This window comes from Xenopus tropicalis, chromosome 4 (assembly GCF_000004195.4).
Source record: "Xenopus tropicalis strain Nigerian chromosome 4, UCB_Xtro_10.0, whole genome shotgun sequence".
NCBI lineage: Eukaryota > Metazoa > Chordata > Amphibia > Anura > Pipidae > Xenopus > Xenopus tropicalis.
In genome coordinates, this window is record NC_030680.2 from 11,160,859 (window position 1) to 11,177,050 (window position 16,192).

Sequence of the window (16,192 nt, forward strand, 5' to 3'; positions counted from 1 at the left end):
TAACCTGTACCCCCATACTGTACTGTCTAAGGGAAACACTATGGCACCTCCTACCCATATGTATAAATACAAATATACAGAGAAGGAATGTTCTGGGCACACAATAAGCTGTACCCCCATACTGTACTGTCTAAGGGAAACACTATGGCACCTCCTACCCATATGTATAAATACAAATATACAGAGAAGGAATGTTCTGGGCACACAATAAGCTGTACCCCCATACTGTACTGTCTAAGGGAAACACTATGGCACCCCCTACCCATATGTATAAATACAAATATACAGAGAAGGAATGTTCTGGGCACACATAAGCTGTACCCCCATACTGTACTGTCTAAGGGAAACACTATGGCACCTCCTACCCATATGTATAAATACAAATATACAGAGAAGGAATGTTCTGGGCACACAATAAGCTGTACCCCCATACTGTACTGTCTAAGGGAAACACTATGGCACCTCCTACCCATATGTATAAATACAAATATACAGAGAAGGAATGTTCTGGGCACACAATAAGCTGTACCCCCATACTGTACTGTCTAAGGGAAACACTATGGCACCCCCTACCCATATGTATAAATACAAATATACAGAGAAGGAATGTTCTGGGCACACAATAAGCTGTACCCCCATACTGTACTGTCTAAGGGAAACACTATGGCACCTCCTACCCATATGTATAAATACAAATATACAGAGAAGGAATGTTCTGGGCACACAATAAGCTGTACCCCCATACTGTACTGTCTAAGGGAAACACTATGGCACCTCCTACCCATATGTATAAATACAAATATACAGAGAAGGAATGTTCCCTATTAAAGGCAACATACGCCACACACAACAGCAGAGGCAGCCATGCTTTAGTAACAATATTATTATTTATGCACAACTCTACCAATCTCCATGTACCCTGCAGCTCTGATACACGTTCCCCCACCACAGAATTTAATGGCTGCACACACTAAGGAAACACCATAAATATTACATATAGGGTCTCCTTATTTATAATTCCAATCTGTTGTATAGGAACCCCCCCCCCCCCCCACAATCTAATGGTACTGAAGTTCGTAATTACATCAAATGTGTTCAGATAATGATGGAATAAATAAATGGGGGGGCGGGGGGGTTACACACGTTGTTTCTAAAAATACATTTTTTTCTGCTTATTTGTAATTCATCCAGAAGTAACAGGAGACCCCCAGGGCTTTCGATTTAGAAAAAGCTTTTTACTCGGTAAGAAGACAGCCCCCATCTGCAAAACAAATGCGAGCGAGTGTGCTCCGCTCAAAGTGGGGGGATGTGATTTAACCATGGAAATCCTGGAGCAGTTACAGTGATTGTATATGGGGGGGGGTACAGAATAGTTAATTAAGAGCAGTGGCAATGATTTACACATTAGGCAGCGACGAGATGGGGGGGTTGATTGTTTCTGTATCGCCCCCGGGTTTCATTGTGGCACATAAAGGGACAATGTGAGCCGAGCGTTTCATGTTGAAAAATACAATTATTGTTTCCTTGGGAGGAATTAAGAGGATCAAACGAGCTTATTCCGTTCAAAGAAAAACATTAAAAAAATACACATCAAATAAAACTAAATCTGCAAAAGATGTAAAGTGGTCGCAATGCCCGGGGCGCCAATTAAATGGATTTCTGTTGCCATGGTAACTTACCCACAGTTAGGCTGTGATCAGTCCCTAGGGATAAAGGGCCATGGGGGGGGGGGTGTTGGTTTAACAACTTGGAGGAATTGAGACAACGTCAATTAATGAGACACGGACATAATTACCCACCCTGCCCAGCGGCTAAAAGTTCTACAGCCGTAACTGCCATAAAGTGAATGGTGCCCAGGCTGGATTACCCAATGCCAGCTGGGGGTCAAATGGGTTTCAACCAGGTGAAGAGGCGCAGGACATTGGTTTGGAGGCTGTTGGTTCCATGGGGACATGAGAAATTTACATGAAAATGACAGCGCCCAATAAATAGTGAGTGTCTGTGGCACCTTACAGCCCCCCTGGCATTCCCAGTACCCAGAGGCACAAACAGCCCCCCCCCCAGCCCAATAAATAGTGACTGTCTGTGGCACCTTACAGCCCCCCTGGCATTCCCAGTACCCAGAGGCACAAACAGCCCCCCCAGCCCAATAAATAGTGACTGTCTGTGGCACCTTACAGCCCCCCTGGCATTCCCAGTACCCAGAGGCACAAACAGCCCCCCCAGCCCAATAAATAGTGAGTGTCTGTGGCACCTTACAGCCACCCTGGCATTCCCAGTACCCAGAGGCACAAACAGCCCCCCCCCCCCCCCAGCCCAATAAATAGTGACTGTCTGTGGCACCTTACAGCCCCCCTGGTATTCCCAGTACCCAGAGGCACAAACAGCCCCCCCAGCCCAATAAATAGTGACTGTCTGTGGCACCTTACAGCCCCCCTGGCATTCCCAGTACCCAGAGGCACAAACAGCCCCCCCCCCCCAGCCCAATAAATAGTGACTGTCTGTGGCACCTTACAGCAGCCCCCCTGGCATTCCCAGTACCCAGAGGCACAAACAGCCCCCCCCCCCCCCACAGCCCAATAAATAGCGAGTGTCTGTGGCATCTTAGAGCAGCCCCTCTGAACCCACAGATTGCCAGTCCATGCCCAGACTAGTAATGGCTGCCAGTGATCCCAAGGGCTCCAGCTGCACCTGTGTGTGGGTATGAGTTGGCTGCACACCTTGGGGTACTATCACATAGTGGGCTCCTCCAGCCATTGTATCTAGGGACTACCTTGGAAGTGACCCAAAATGTAAACTGTACTGCTGAGCTGAGACAGGACTTGGTAACAGACGGCACCCAAATCCAATTTGAACTGGAAGAGGAGCCACGGGGCTTGAGATTATCCCACAGTCATGTGCTTTTGCTATTTGCCCTTCAGCTGCAGCTTGCACTCAATACTCTATTTATCAGTGTTCATGTTCATAGTTGCTTTATAAACAGACATGCATGTGATGTTTGTGTCTCGCAGGGTTAGGAACCCAGTTTGCCCCTCTAAGTAACTGCTTTAATAACCAACGGCCACGAGGGGTGTTATGGGGCTACAGAGTCGGCAGCTTTTATTGGTTCATGTGTGGTCAGCTTTTAATTCAAACCCATAACAAATAGGTTATAGGTCCTGCAGCACGGTTTGGCTGGCCATGTAAATCGGTTATACCATGCCCCCACTCGCAGGATGTATAACACAATAGGAGGGCTATGTGCAATAAGGTACTGCCAACCACAAGCTGGCAGATTGTCGAAGGCTAAGGTCTATTGGATACAGGGCCTCTTGACCGTTGCAGTGCTGGAACAGAGAAGAGAGACATGTCATTGCCCTCTGCTCAAGCACCCCGGTGATCAAAATGCCCCATATGCCATAGCACGTTTAAGCAATAACTGCCTTTGGGGGGGGGGGGGGGGGGGGGGCCGGTTACATTGATCTCAATGGGCAATGTAAAGCAATATGATAAAGCCTCTAGAGGTCACAGTGCTTGCTTTACACCACCCAGGCCCAGACTGGCAATCTGTGGGTTCTGGCAAATGCCAGAGGGGCTGCTGTAAGATGCCATAGACACTCACTATTTATTGGGCTGCTGGGGGCTGTTTGTGCCTCTGGGTACTGGGAATGCCAAGGGGGCTGTAAGGTGCTGTAGACACTCACTATTTATTGGGCTGCTGGGGGGGGGGCTGTTGGGCCTCTGGGTACTGGGAATGCCAAGGGGGCTGTAAGGTGCTATAGACACTCACTATTTATTGGGCTGCTGGGGGGGGGCTGTTTGTGCCTCTGGGTACTGGGAATGCCAGGGGGGCTGTAAGGTGCTATAGACACTCACTATTTATTGGGCTGCTGGGGGGGGCTGTTTGTGCCTCTGGGTACTGGGAATGCCAGGGGGGCTGTAAGGTGCTATAGACACTCACTATTTATTGGGCTGCTGGGGGGGGGGGGGCTGTTGGGCCTCTGGGTACTGGGAATGCCAGGGCCTATTTTGAATCTCATTTCAGACCTGCTCAGGTGGAATATAAAAGCCAGCAGTACACAGAAAGCCTTTGGTGACAGTGGGGTTTGTGCTATCACTGCCATGGAACTTTCAAAGAAACTTACTCTTTTGTGAGGATTCCTCGAGGCCCAGAAGGGGTGATGGAACTGGAGTCTAGCCCATGGGTGCCAATGATGTGCCGGGCAGCGGGACTCATACGCAGCCTGCGGAAGGAGGAAGAATGAGGGGTCATTTACAGTTATATGTGGCTTAGTGGTGAGCATTGCTGCCCTGCAGTGCTGGGGTCCTAGGCGCCCAAAACTGCCCGGAGCTGCTGCCAAGAGTTCTGATTCTATGTGAATAAGGAGCTACAAGACAGCTTGACGTGCGTCACGCAGACCCAACTGGTACAGTGTAATTATGAAAACACTTGCGATTTTCACGCCAGGAATTCTACAGACAGATCCAAGAAATTGCTCCTCAGCAGGGGACAGAGGAATGTGCAAAATTAGTTATAGTATATTTTCATATGTTATACACATAAGAATTTCTTATTCACACACATGGAGTGTTAAAAGGGATATATCACCTACAACACATGCTAATCTGAACAATTTCTGTTTGACTGCCCTGCTGATGAGGAACTTCGGCTTCCAAACCAATAAAGTGCCCCTTGGTATTTACTTATGCCAAGACTGATAGTATCTCTATGTAGAGGTTGGCACTAATACAGGCGCTTATGCAGTACATAGGCAGGGAGACATACCCAAGCCAAGACTGATAGTATCTCTATGTAGAGGTTGGCAATATCAGTCTTGGCTTGGGTATGTCTCCCTGCCTATGTACTGCATAAGCGCCTGTATTAGTGCCAACCTCTACATAGAGATACTATCAGTCTTGGCTTGGGTATGTCTCCCTGCCTATGTACTGCATAAGCACCCGTATTAGTGCCAACCTCTACATAGAGATACTAATACGGGTGCTTATGCAGTACATAGGCAGGGAGACATACCCAAGCCAAGACTGATAGTATCTCTATGTAGAGGTTGGCACTAATACAGGCGCTTATGCAGTACATAGGCAGGGAGACATACCCAAGCCAAGACTGATAGTATCTCTATGTAGAGGTTGGCACTAATACAGGCACTTATGCAGTACATAGGCAGGGAGACATACCCGAGCTTTGCCGCTGGGGCCACAGGCTGGGGCGCTGGAACATCAGCACTTTGTGTGGCTGCAGCGGCTGCTGTTGGAGAGACTTTGACACTGGGAATATCCACTTGCTTCCAGTCTTGCCCTTCTTCCACCAGTAGGGCGATCAAGGAGCCAAGGCGCACGTTCCTGCTGCCCTCCTCCACCTGCGGTACAGAGTATTCCAATTAGTATAGAATTAAAAAAAAAAAAGTGTATATCGTGCCCGTTATAGTGTATATATACAGTATATCGTGCCCGTTATAGTGTATATATACAGTATATCGTGCCCGTTATAGTGTATATATACAGTATATCGTGCCCGTTATAGCGTATATATACTGTATATAGTGCCAGTTATAGCATATATATACTGTATATAGTGCCCGTTATAGCGTATATATACTGTATATAGTGACAGTTATAGTGTATATATACAGTATATAGTGACAGTTATAGTGTATATATACTGTATATAGTGAGTGGGGCCCTAAGTGCAGGTAAGTGCCAGCAGCCCAGAGTATGTGCTGGGAATCAGCAGAAAAGATGGGGGGGGCTACTGGGGGCACCTTCAGGGGCACAGTTCTTCCCTGCTAACGGGCTGTGGGGGCCTTGGTCTGGTACAGAACCCCAAAACATAGGGTGTAACAATTCCAGCCTAATTCTTTGTTGACTTCTAAGGACAATGTGCTACAGAGAGAGCAGTTTACTCCATTCAAGCTGTCAAAGTGGAACTATTGATTGAGGTCCCAGGCTGGTATCAGAGATCTAATAAATAGCACCTATTGACCCGCTGGTATTTCAGGCACAGTATCTAGACCCTTAGTAAAGAGCTGGATCAATGAAACTGATCTTTCCCAGCTGTTGTGCAGAGAACACTCGATGGGGGTATTAAATTCCTAAATACCCACAGCCCCTAGCAATAAAAGAACAACAAGAAAATGAAGCTGCTTATACCAGGGGTTAATTGGGTTATATATTCTATTTTATTTTTTTCATTTATTTTTTTTTAAGGGTTTCCAAGTGTGCAACATATGCCTTATTGAACTGAAGCAATAAAAATGGGAATGGCACGTCAGATGTGAGATGTGTATCTGCTTTGTAGCAATGCAGGGAATGCAATAAAGTGAGACTTGATATGTAGGTAACAGGGCTGGGGACAGGGCTTCACTTTATAGGAACAGAAGGCCGGATTCCCATACAGTGACTTCATCTGGGCCCAGCAGGAAATCCTTTTATTGTCCCTTAAGCTTTAAAATTAGTATTAAAAACAGTGATTGGATACTTATATCCAATAGGTAAAGCCTCTATCTGCAACTGACAGTCACAGGTGCTGCCATGTTGTTGAGTACTGCAGGCCAACTGCTTTCACTAAACCATCAACATCATGGGAGGACAGAACAAGGCTGGATACAGGTGAGTACTGCAAGTAGACAGCTTTCACTAAACCATCAACTTCATGGGAGGATAGAACAAGGCTGGATACTGGTGAGTACTGCAAGTAGACAGCTTTCACTAAACCATCAACTTCATGGGAGGATAGAACAAGGCTGGATACTGGTGAGTACTGCAGGCTGAAGGCTTTCACTAAACCATCAACATCATGGGAGGATGGAACAAGGCTGGATACTGGTGAGTACTGCAGGTAGACATGCTTTCACTAAACCATCAACATCATGGGAGGACAGAACAAGGCTGGATACTGGTGAGTACTGCAGGCTGAAGGCTTTCACTAAACCATCAACATCATGGGAGGATAGAACAAGGCTGGATACAGGTGAGTACTGCAGGCTGAAGGCTTTCACTAAACCATCAACATCATGGGAGGATAGAACAAGGCTGGATACTGGTGAGTACTGCAGGCTGAAGGCTTTCACTAAACCATCAACATCATGGGAGGATAGAACAAGGCTGGATACTGGTGAGTACTGCAGGCTGAAGGCTTTCACTAAACCATCAACTTCATGGGAGGATAGAACAAGGCTGGATACTGGTGAGTACTGCAAGTAGACAGCTTTCACTAAACCATCAACTTCATGGGAGGATAGAACAAGGCTGGATACTGGTGAATACTGCAGGCCGATTGCTTTCACTAAACCATCAACTTCATGGGAGGACAGAACAAGGCTGGATACTGGCAAGTCCTGCAGGTAGACATGCTTTCACTAAACAATCAAAATCATGGGAGGATAGAACAAGGCTGGATACTGGTGAGTACTGCAGGCTGACTGCTTTCACTAAACCATCAACATCATGGGAGGATAGAACAAGGCTGGATACTGGTGAGTACTGCAGGTAGACAGCTTTCACTAAACCATCAACTTCATGAGAGGATAGAACAAGGCTGGATACTGGTGAGTACTGCAGATAGGCATGCTTTCACTAAACCATCGACATCATGGGAGGATAGAACAAGGCTGGACACTGGCAAGTCCTGCAGGTAGACATGCTTTCACTAAACAATCAAAATCATGGGAGGATAGAACAAGGCTGGATACTGGTGAGTACTGCAGGCCAATTGCTTTCTCTAAACTAGTGATCCCCAATCAGTGGCTCGAGGGCAACATGTTGCTCCCCCACCCCTTGGATGTTGCTCTCAGTGCCCCCAAATAGTTATGTTTGAATTCCTGACTTGGGGGCAAGTTGAATTTGGCAAGTTGGTTGAATAAAAACAAGATTTCCTACCAAATAAAGCCCCTGTAAGCTGATAGGGTGCATAGAGGCTGCCTAATAGCCAATCACAGCCCTTATTTGGCTCCTCCATGAACTTTTATGGTGCTTGTGTTGCTCTCAGAGTCTTTACATTTGTCAATGTTGATCGTGGGAGGATAGAACAAGGCTGGATACTGGTGAGTACTGCAGCTAGACTTTTTTCTAGCTTTCACTAAACCATCAACATCTTGGCAATCAGACAACTGTTCCCTGTGCATCCTCAACACACAAATAACAGCTGCATATCGGTACATACACAACATGGAAACAGACTTTATTGGAATAGAAAGATTCCCATAGAGTAACATTATCTGGGTCATGCAGGAATTCCCAGCTTGGCGGGACAGCACCTTTAGTGATTTCCCATTTTATTGTCTTTTAAGCTTTAAAATGAATAACCCATACCCAACAGCTGTATTTGGGGTTAATAAAACACCATACAAATGATGGCTGCCTATCGGCGACTGTATGTAGGTTCAGTATAAATAAATATAAAGACAAATAGGAACAGCTCAGAGGCCGTCGCTGGGCTTGAAACCCAAGACAAAGCTGGTTACTTCTGTGGCTTAGGGTAATGCCCCACGGGGAGATTGGTCGCCCTCAATAAATCCCTACAATCACGGGCGACTGATCTCCCCAAAAAGTCTTTCCACTGGCAATAAAGGGAATTACCGGTGGAAAGCTGATCAGAAGAACAGACTTTTGTTTTAAGAGTACAGAAAAGGATAACCAGTAACAATAAACATAGTAAGGGAATATGGCACTCAATATAAGCAGCATTTCATAGTAAGGAGCACTTAAGGCAGGAGGCAGGCTAATGAAATGAAAATAAATGCAGCCGGAGATAAAGAGCAAAGCGCAGAGAATGGGATATAAATAAAAGGAACGTTTGGCTCGTTCAGAATGCAAATTGGCCGAGAAGCACACAATGCACATCAACATTCTGTATGTCAGTCTGGGGGCAGCGGCGGCACCGAGTCGTGAGCAGAGAAGTCAGGGTTTAGCCTGATTATTATTGTATTTATATACAGGTATAGGACCGGTTATCCAGAATGATCGGGACCTGGGGTTTTCCGTAATTTGGATAAAACATAATTTAAACCCAATAGGGCTGTTCTGCCCCCAATAAGGGGTAATTATATCTTAGTTGGGATCAAGTACAGGTACTGTTTTATTATTACAGAGAAAGGGGAATCATTTAACCATTAAATAAACCCAATAGGGCTGTTCTGCCCCCAATAAGGGGTAATTATATCTTAGTTGGGATCAAGTACAGGTACTGTTTTATTATTACAGAGAAAAGGGAATCATTTAACCATGAAATAAACCCAATAGGGCTGTTCTGCCCCCAATAAGGGGTAATTATATCTTAGTTGGGATCAAGTACAGGTACTGTTTTATTATTACAGAGAAAAGGGAATCATTTAACCATTAAATAAACCCAATAGGGCTGTTCTGCCCCCAATAAGGGGGAATTATATCTTAGTTGGGATCAAGTACAGGTACTGTTTTATTATTACAGAGAAAAGGGAATCATTTAACCATTAAATAAACCCAATAGGGCTGTTCTGCCCCCAATAAGGGGTAATTATATCTTAGTTGGGATCAAGTACAGGTACTGTTTTATTATTACAGAGAAAAGGGAATCATTTAACCATTAAATAAACCCAATAGGGCTGTTCTGCCCCCAATAAGGGGTAATTATATCTTAGTTGGGATCAAGTACAGGTACTGTTTTATTATTACAGAGAAAAGGGAATCATTTAACCATTAAATAAACCCAATAGGGCTGTTCTGCCCCCAATAAGGGGGAATTATATCTTAGTTGGGATCAAGTACAGGTACTGTTTTATTATTACAGAGAAAAGGGAATCATTTAACCATTAAATAAACCCAATAGGGCTGTTCTGCCCCCAATAAGGGGTAATTATATCTTAGTTGGGATCAAGTACAGGTACTGTTTTATTATTACAGAGAAAAGGGAATCATTTAACCATTAAATAAACCCAATAGGGCTGTTCTGCCCCAATAAGGGGTAATTATATCTTAGTTGGGATCAAGTACAGGTACTGTTTTATTACAGAGAAAAAGGAAATAATTTAAAAAAAATTAGATTTATTTTCTTATAGTGGACTCTATGGGAGATGGCCTTTCCGTAATTTGGAACTTTCTGGATAACTGGTTTCTGGATAAGGGATCCTATACCTGTACCAACATATTCAGTACCAACAGTATAAAATGGTTTCTTTAATATAGCTATATATATATATTGTTGTATCTGTATAAAAGGTAGGGGACACATTCCATGTGGGGGGAGGTTGCAGGGTAGAGGTGGCTGACCAGGTTGCCTAGGGCGCCCAGTCAGCTTAGCCCGCCCCTGCTTTAGACTGTAAGCTTCACTGGGACAGGGGCTGATGGGAATGCTACAGGGATCTTAGCTTGTAAGCTCCACTGGGGCAGGGACTGATGGGAATGGGATAGGGACCTTAGATTGTAAGCTCCACTGGGGCAGGGACTGATGGGAATGTGATAGGGACCTTAGATTGTAAGCTCCAAGGGGACTGATGGGAATGTGATAGGGACCTTAGATTGTAAGCTCTAGTGGGGCAGGAACTGATGGGAATGGGATAGGGACCTTAGATTGTAAACTCACTGGGGCAGGGACTGATGGGAATGTGGTAGGGACCTTAGATTGTAAGCTCACTGGGGCAGGGACTGATGGGAATGTGATAGGGACCTTAGATTGTAAGCTCACTGGGGCAGGGACTGATGGGAATGTGATAGGGACCTTAGATTGTAAGCTCACTGGGGCAGGGGCTGATGGGAATGTGATAGGGACCTTAGATTGTAAGCTCACTGGGGCAGGGACTGATGGGAATGTGATAGGGACCTTAGATTGTAAGCTCACTGGGGCAGGGACTGATGGGAATGTGATAGGGACCTTAGATTGTAAGCTCCACTGGGGCAGGGACTGATGGGAATGGGATAGGGACCTTAGATTGTAAGCTCACTGGGGCAGGGACTGATGAGAATGGTGTATAATATCTGTAAGGAACTGCAGCATGTGTTGGCACTATGTAAATAAAAGCCCACAACCTCAATGAATAAGGCATTTCTGCTATATGGCCCACTGACTTAGGAATCTGGAGGGGCCACACAATAACAAACAATCATGGTGCGCACACTGGTTTTTATGAGCCCTGTGGACATAAGCAGGAAGGGAATGAATGTGCGACCAGAGGGTTAAACTGTATTTAGACCCATGTGGGTCATAAAAGGGCAGATAGGAGTAAATATAGAGGCAACAATGTGTCATTAGTGACCAGTCTCAGGGACTGCTCCTGCACCGTGGGGGGCTCATAAACAGACATACAAAAACAAACTGTTTCACTGTAATTACTCAAAAGGTGAAAGCCAAAAATGTGCCAGCTCCATAGCCTAGATCAGGGTAGGCTCACTTGCCTTATTTACTCACAGAAGGACTGGATATATTTTGAGGTACCATATAATCTATAATCGGATTGGGAGTACTGGAGAACTAGACCCCAAGGGCCTCCTACCCCAGCCGACTAGTCCAATCCCAACTTTAGTAGCCCCCAGAATGTGTGAGCAGAGAAAGGGCTTCAGGTAGGCTGAAGGCCACCAACATTTCTAGAAAAATATCCATTATCTGCAAACACCTATTTCTGGCCTCTGTATTGTTGGAAATTTGGCCGATATGGACACATACATACTGTATGTCTGTAGGCTTCTTATGTGCCAAGAGGGGTCCTGGTTAAATTCTGGACCTCAAAGGAGGAGTTTGAACCAAAAAAAAAGCCCTCCTCTTGGTTATTTTTATTTATACTAAAATAATATGATGGACAGATGAAGAATTTCCAGATTTCCAGATAGAAGCTCTAAAAACTAGAAGCGGTTCCCAAATCTCTGGGTCTGCCAGCGGCATTTGGAGCATTAAATCACCAGACTGTGACCTGAGCACAGTAATGGGTTAATAAATGGACTGGGGACTGTACCTTCTGTCTGCAGATCCCAAACCTTAGGGATACAGATCTCGCTAATAATGTCAGCCGGCGCTCTAAATATTTCATAAGGCAGAAGGAGCATTTGGGCCGCTGAGCTATTCCAAGTCCCAAGGGTCGGAGCTTGTGAAGAAAATCCCAATGACGTTCCCAAGAAAGGCCACAGAGGTCAGGTGGTGTGAATAGGACAGGCACCAAAGGAAACCCCTATAGAATGTCGGAGCAAGACGGTTCCAGAAATAACATTTACGACCCTCCCACTGGGAGAAACAGTATTTGCTTCCCAATAAAGGTTACTTGGGCGGCCAGAAAACTGTTTTGGTCACAAAGACATCATGTTGCTATTGTACAATAAGGGAATGTGACCTGAGTCAGGCCAAGGAGTTCTAGCACCCAAGGCAATGGTGGCTCTATCTGCCCTACAATGTTCCCCACCCTGGAAGAGTTAGTGGTGGACACAGACTAGGAGGCAGGGTTAAGGTGGCCATACACGTTAAGATCCACTCGCTTGGTGAGGTCGCCGAGCGAGCGGATCTTCTCCAGAGATCCCCCCACCTACGCGTGGGTGATATCGGGAAAATGTAGGCTAAATTCAATCGTTTGGCCAGATATCGGTCAGGCATGGTCATCGATTCTGCCCCTACACAGGCCGATAAGCTGCTGAATCGGTCCATGGTACCGATATCGGCAGCTACAGTCGGCACGTGTATGGCCACCTTAAGGAAAGACAAGGAGGCCATACATAACTCAGCCCCCCAACACCAAGTCAGTAGCTTATTGGTTCATGTATTGGGCCGTCCCAATTAAGATCTGAATTTTAGAAAAAAAAAAGGTCAGATATCTATCAGGCAGAGTAGAAAATCCTGCGGGGCAAGGACTGCATTGCTGTGTTGATGAGGCCCTCTCCTAAAGGATCTCCCAGTGCCTCCAGTATGATCCAATCATTGGCCCACAGGCTAAACAATTGGTGGCCAATCAGGTAAAGCTGCTTTCATTTAGCTGAACCAGCAGATCTTAAGGTGGCCATACACTGTACGATCCACTCACTTAGCGAGGTCACCAAGTAACCAGATCTTCTTCCAATATGCCCACCTACAGTATCTCATTCAAAGCACTCTTTGGTTGCTAAGGTTATTTGGGCACTAGCAACCAGATTGCTGTTATAACTCCAAAATGATGAGTTTCTGAACAATTATTCAAGTAATTAAAAAAAGGGCAAATAAAAAATGAAGACCAATTGCAAATTGTCTCAGAATATTGCTCTCTAAATCATACTAAAAGTTAACTCAAAAGTGAACAAGAAAATTGCAATTATTTTCTTAAAATTGGCTCTATGGGAGATGGCCTTCCTGCAATTCAGAGCTTTCTGGATAATAGGCATCTGATAAGGGATCCCCATGCCTATATATATTATATATATATTACATACAGAGCACCCATTGGTGGGCTCTATAGGTATCTCTCAGTATAATCACCAGCTAAAGGATGGGGGGGGGGGGGGGAGAATAATCCATTCTAATTAAACAGATGGGAAAGTATAAGGGGCCTGTTTATTTAGCAGCATCATCCCACTCTGCATTTTAATTACATACACAAGTGGGAGCTCAAGCATTACCCATGCCTCATAGTTTCCTATTTATTCAAGAGTCATCCGAGATACTCAGAGTTCCCTGTATAACTCAGCCTGTAGCCTTGTGCCTTTATATGGGCACAGAACCCCTCAGTGACTGCTAATATCCTTATCATTTACAGTAGGGGGTACATTATCCCTTATAATACATGAGTGATACTCAGAGTTCCCTGTATAACTCAGCCTGCAGCCTTGTGCCTTTATATGGGCACAGAACCCCTCAGTGACTGCTAATATCCTTATCATTTACAGTAGGGGGTACATTATCCCTTATAATACATGAGTGATACTCAGAGTTCCCTGTATAACTCAGCCTGCAGCCTTGTGCCTTTATATGGGCACAGAACCCCTCAGTGACTGCTAATATCCTTATCATTTACAGTAGGGGGTACATTATCCCTTATAATACATGAGTGATACTCAGAGTTCCCTGTATAACTCAGCCTGCAGCCTTGTGCCTTTATATGGGCACAGAACCCCTCAGTGACTTCTAATATCCTTATCATTTACAGTAGGGGGTACATTATCCCTTATAATACATGAGTGATACTCAGAGTTCCCTGTATAACTCAGCCTGCAGCCTTGTGCCTTTATATGGGCACAGAACCCCTCAGTGACTGCTAATATCCTTATCATTTACAGTAGGGGGTACATTATCCCTTATAATACATGAGTGATACTCAGAGTTCCCTGTATAACTCAGCCTGCAGCCTTGTGCCTTTATATGGGCACAGAACCCCTCAGTGACTGCTAATATCCTTATCATTTACAGTAGGGGGTACATTATCCCTTATAATACATGAGTGATACTCAGAGTTCCCTGTATAACTCAGCCTGCAGCCTTGTGCCTTTATATGGGCACAGAACCCCTCAGTGACTGCTAATATCCTTATCATTTACAGTAGGGGGTACATTACTCCCTATGTATTTTACCCTCTAATCAACACAAAATAATCCTTTACTCTTACTAATATCCCTGCAAAGCACCAATTTTAGGTACAATATTGCTATTAGATAGAGAGATAGAGAGACAGACAGACATACAGATAGAAAATGTAAACAAATAATTACTTATTGTTCAGTTCAGGCCCAGTCCTCTTGCTCTTCCAATCTTTCATTCACACCACTGGGGGGGAGGGGGGTAACTACCCCCCAGAAGTCAAGGAACTATTTCTCTATAAGTTCCATTGTCATTGTTACTTTTCATTCATTATCTTTCTGTTCAGGCCTTTCCTATTTATCTTCCAGTCTCTCATTCAAAGCCCTGCCTGGTTGCTAGGGAAAATTAGATCCTAGCAACCCGATAGCCCCTGAAAGTGTTGCAAAGACCATTGTTTTGTATTATTGTCGGCAACATACTAAAAAGTAAAACGACAGGTTAGGATCTTTCCAAAGGGAAAGTTTACCTTTAGATTCAATGTTCCCTGCTTCTCTATTCTGCCTTTCTGGGGTATTAATGTAACTGCTGAAGGCCATAAGGGAAGCAGAAGCCTATATATAGATATATAATGCTCATGTTCTGTATGAGCAATGGAACAGCTAATGGCTCTATGGATATGATAAAGCTCACAATGAGAGCCCTTTCATATCCCTGTTATTTAATTGCAGCTCTATAAATAGCCCTCCCCAGCACAAGAGAAACCCCCTTTAGAGGCAGATGAGCGGAGCTATTTTGGAAGGATCTGCAGTTCGTGCTGCCGGCGGCGCTCGGCTCACTGGGGTGTGCAATGAAATCCAGACAAGATGCTTCTCTCAGTAAAAAGGGGCCGCTGCAAAGGGCCCGGGGCGACTGTGATTCTCTACATCGGGAGCGAGTCGCTGGCACGGAACAAAGAGGAGAACCCCCGGAAAAAGCCGGTTCTGCGGAGGCTGCATTTGTAGACACGCTGCCGTCACATGACCCTGAATACTGTATCTGAAAAATTCTTTATTTATTTTACCAGAATTTTTGCCAGTACGCCATCGTCATTGGATTCCATGGTAACCACGGCTTTGTCCGTTTCGATTTCACACAGGGCATCTCCCGCACTGACCGTCTCACCTTAAGTAACATTTGAAAACATATCGTTAGTAACGAATATATGCACATCCGTAATTATGACAAAATATGGGATTTCAATGGAAAAACTCATAACTCGTTAGTGGGTGGGTTACTAGCCTATAGCCTGGCCTGCCCCCCGGGAAGGTGGGGGGGCTGGCCCTGACGACTAATTAAAAAGGGGTCCCAGTTTTGTCTAATTGGACCACATATCGGCCCTGAATGAAAACCCTGTCCCAAATAAGCTTCTCCCCAATCTGGACCTGAAATTAAACAATCATAGCTGTCAAGGCCCTCCTCCACTAGGACAGGGTCCTTGACCACCTGTGACCCCTTCCCTGGGAGCTACCCTAATAACCAAAGCTCTGTCATCAGTTCGCATTACCCAGAGATAAACAAGCAACACTGCAAGCCCCACCCACTTCTTTACCATGGGGAAGAGAGCAGCCAGGAGAGTAACAAAGGGTAATTACTGAGACTCAAGAGGATAAATACAAATAGGACATCAGTTTGCATTACCCATAGATAAACAGTAAACACTGCAAGCCCCACCCACTTCATAACCATGGGGAGGAGAGCAGCCAGGAGAGTAACATAAAG

The 16,192-nt window shown here is 45.1% G+C and overlaps 1 protein-coding gene across 1 annotated transcript in view; it reads right to left on the reverse strand.

Annotated features, from left to right (window-relative positions):
- Positions 1 to 16,192, reverse strand: part of pdhx (pyruvate dehydrogenase complex component X) — a 40,936-nt gene that overhangs the window by 16,989 nt on the left and 7,755 nt on the right. The window contains exons 3-5 of the mRNA XM_031900436.1: positions 15,495 to 15,595; positions 5,176 to 5,357; positions 4,125 to 4,223 (exon numbers count right to left, since the gene is read on the reverse strand). Coding sequence (XP_031756296.1) covers positions 4,125 to 4,223; positions 5,176 to 5,357; positions 15,495 to 15,595 — 382 coding nt within the window. The remainder of the gene's footprint in view (positions 1 to 4,124; positions 4,224 to 5,175; positions 5,358 to 15,494; positions 15,596 to 16,192) is intronic.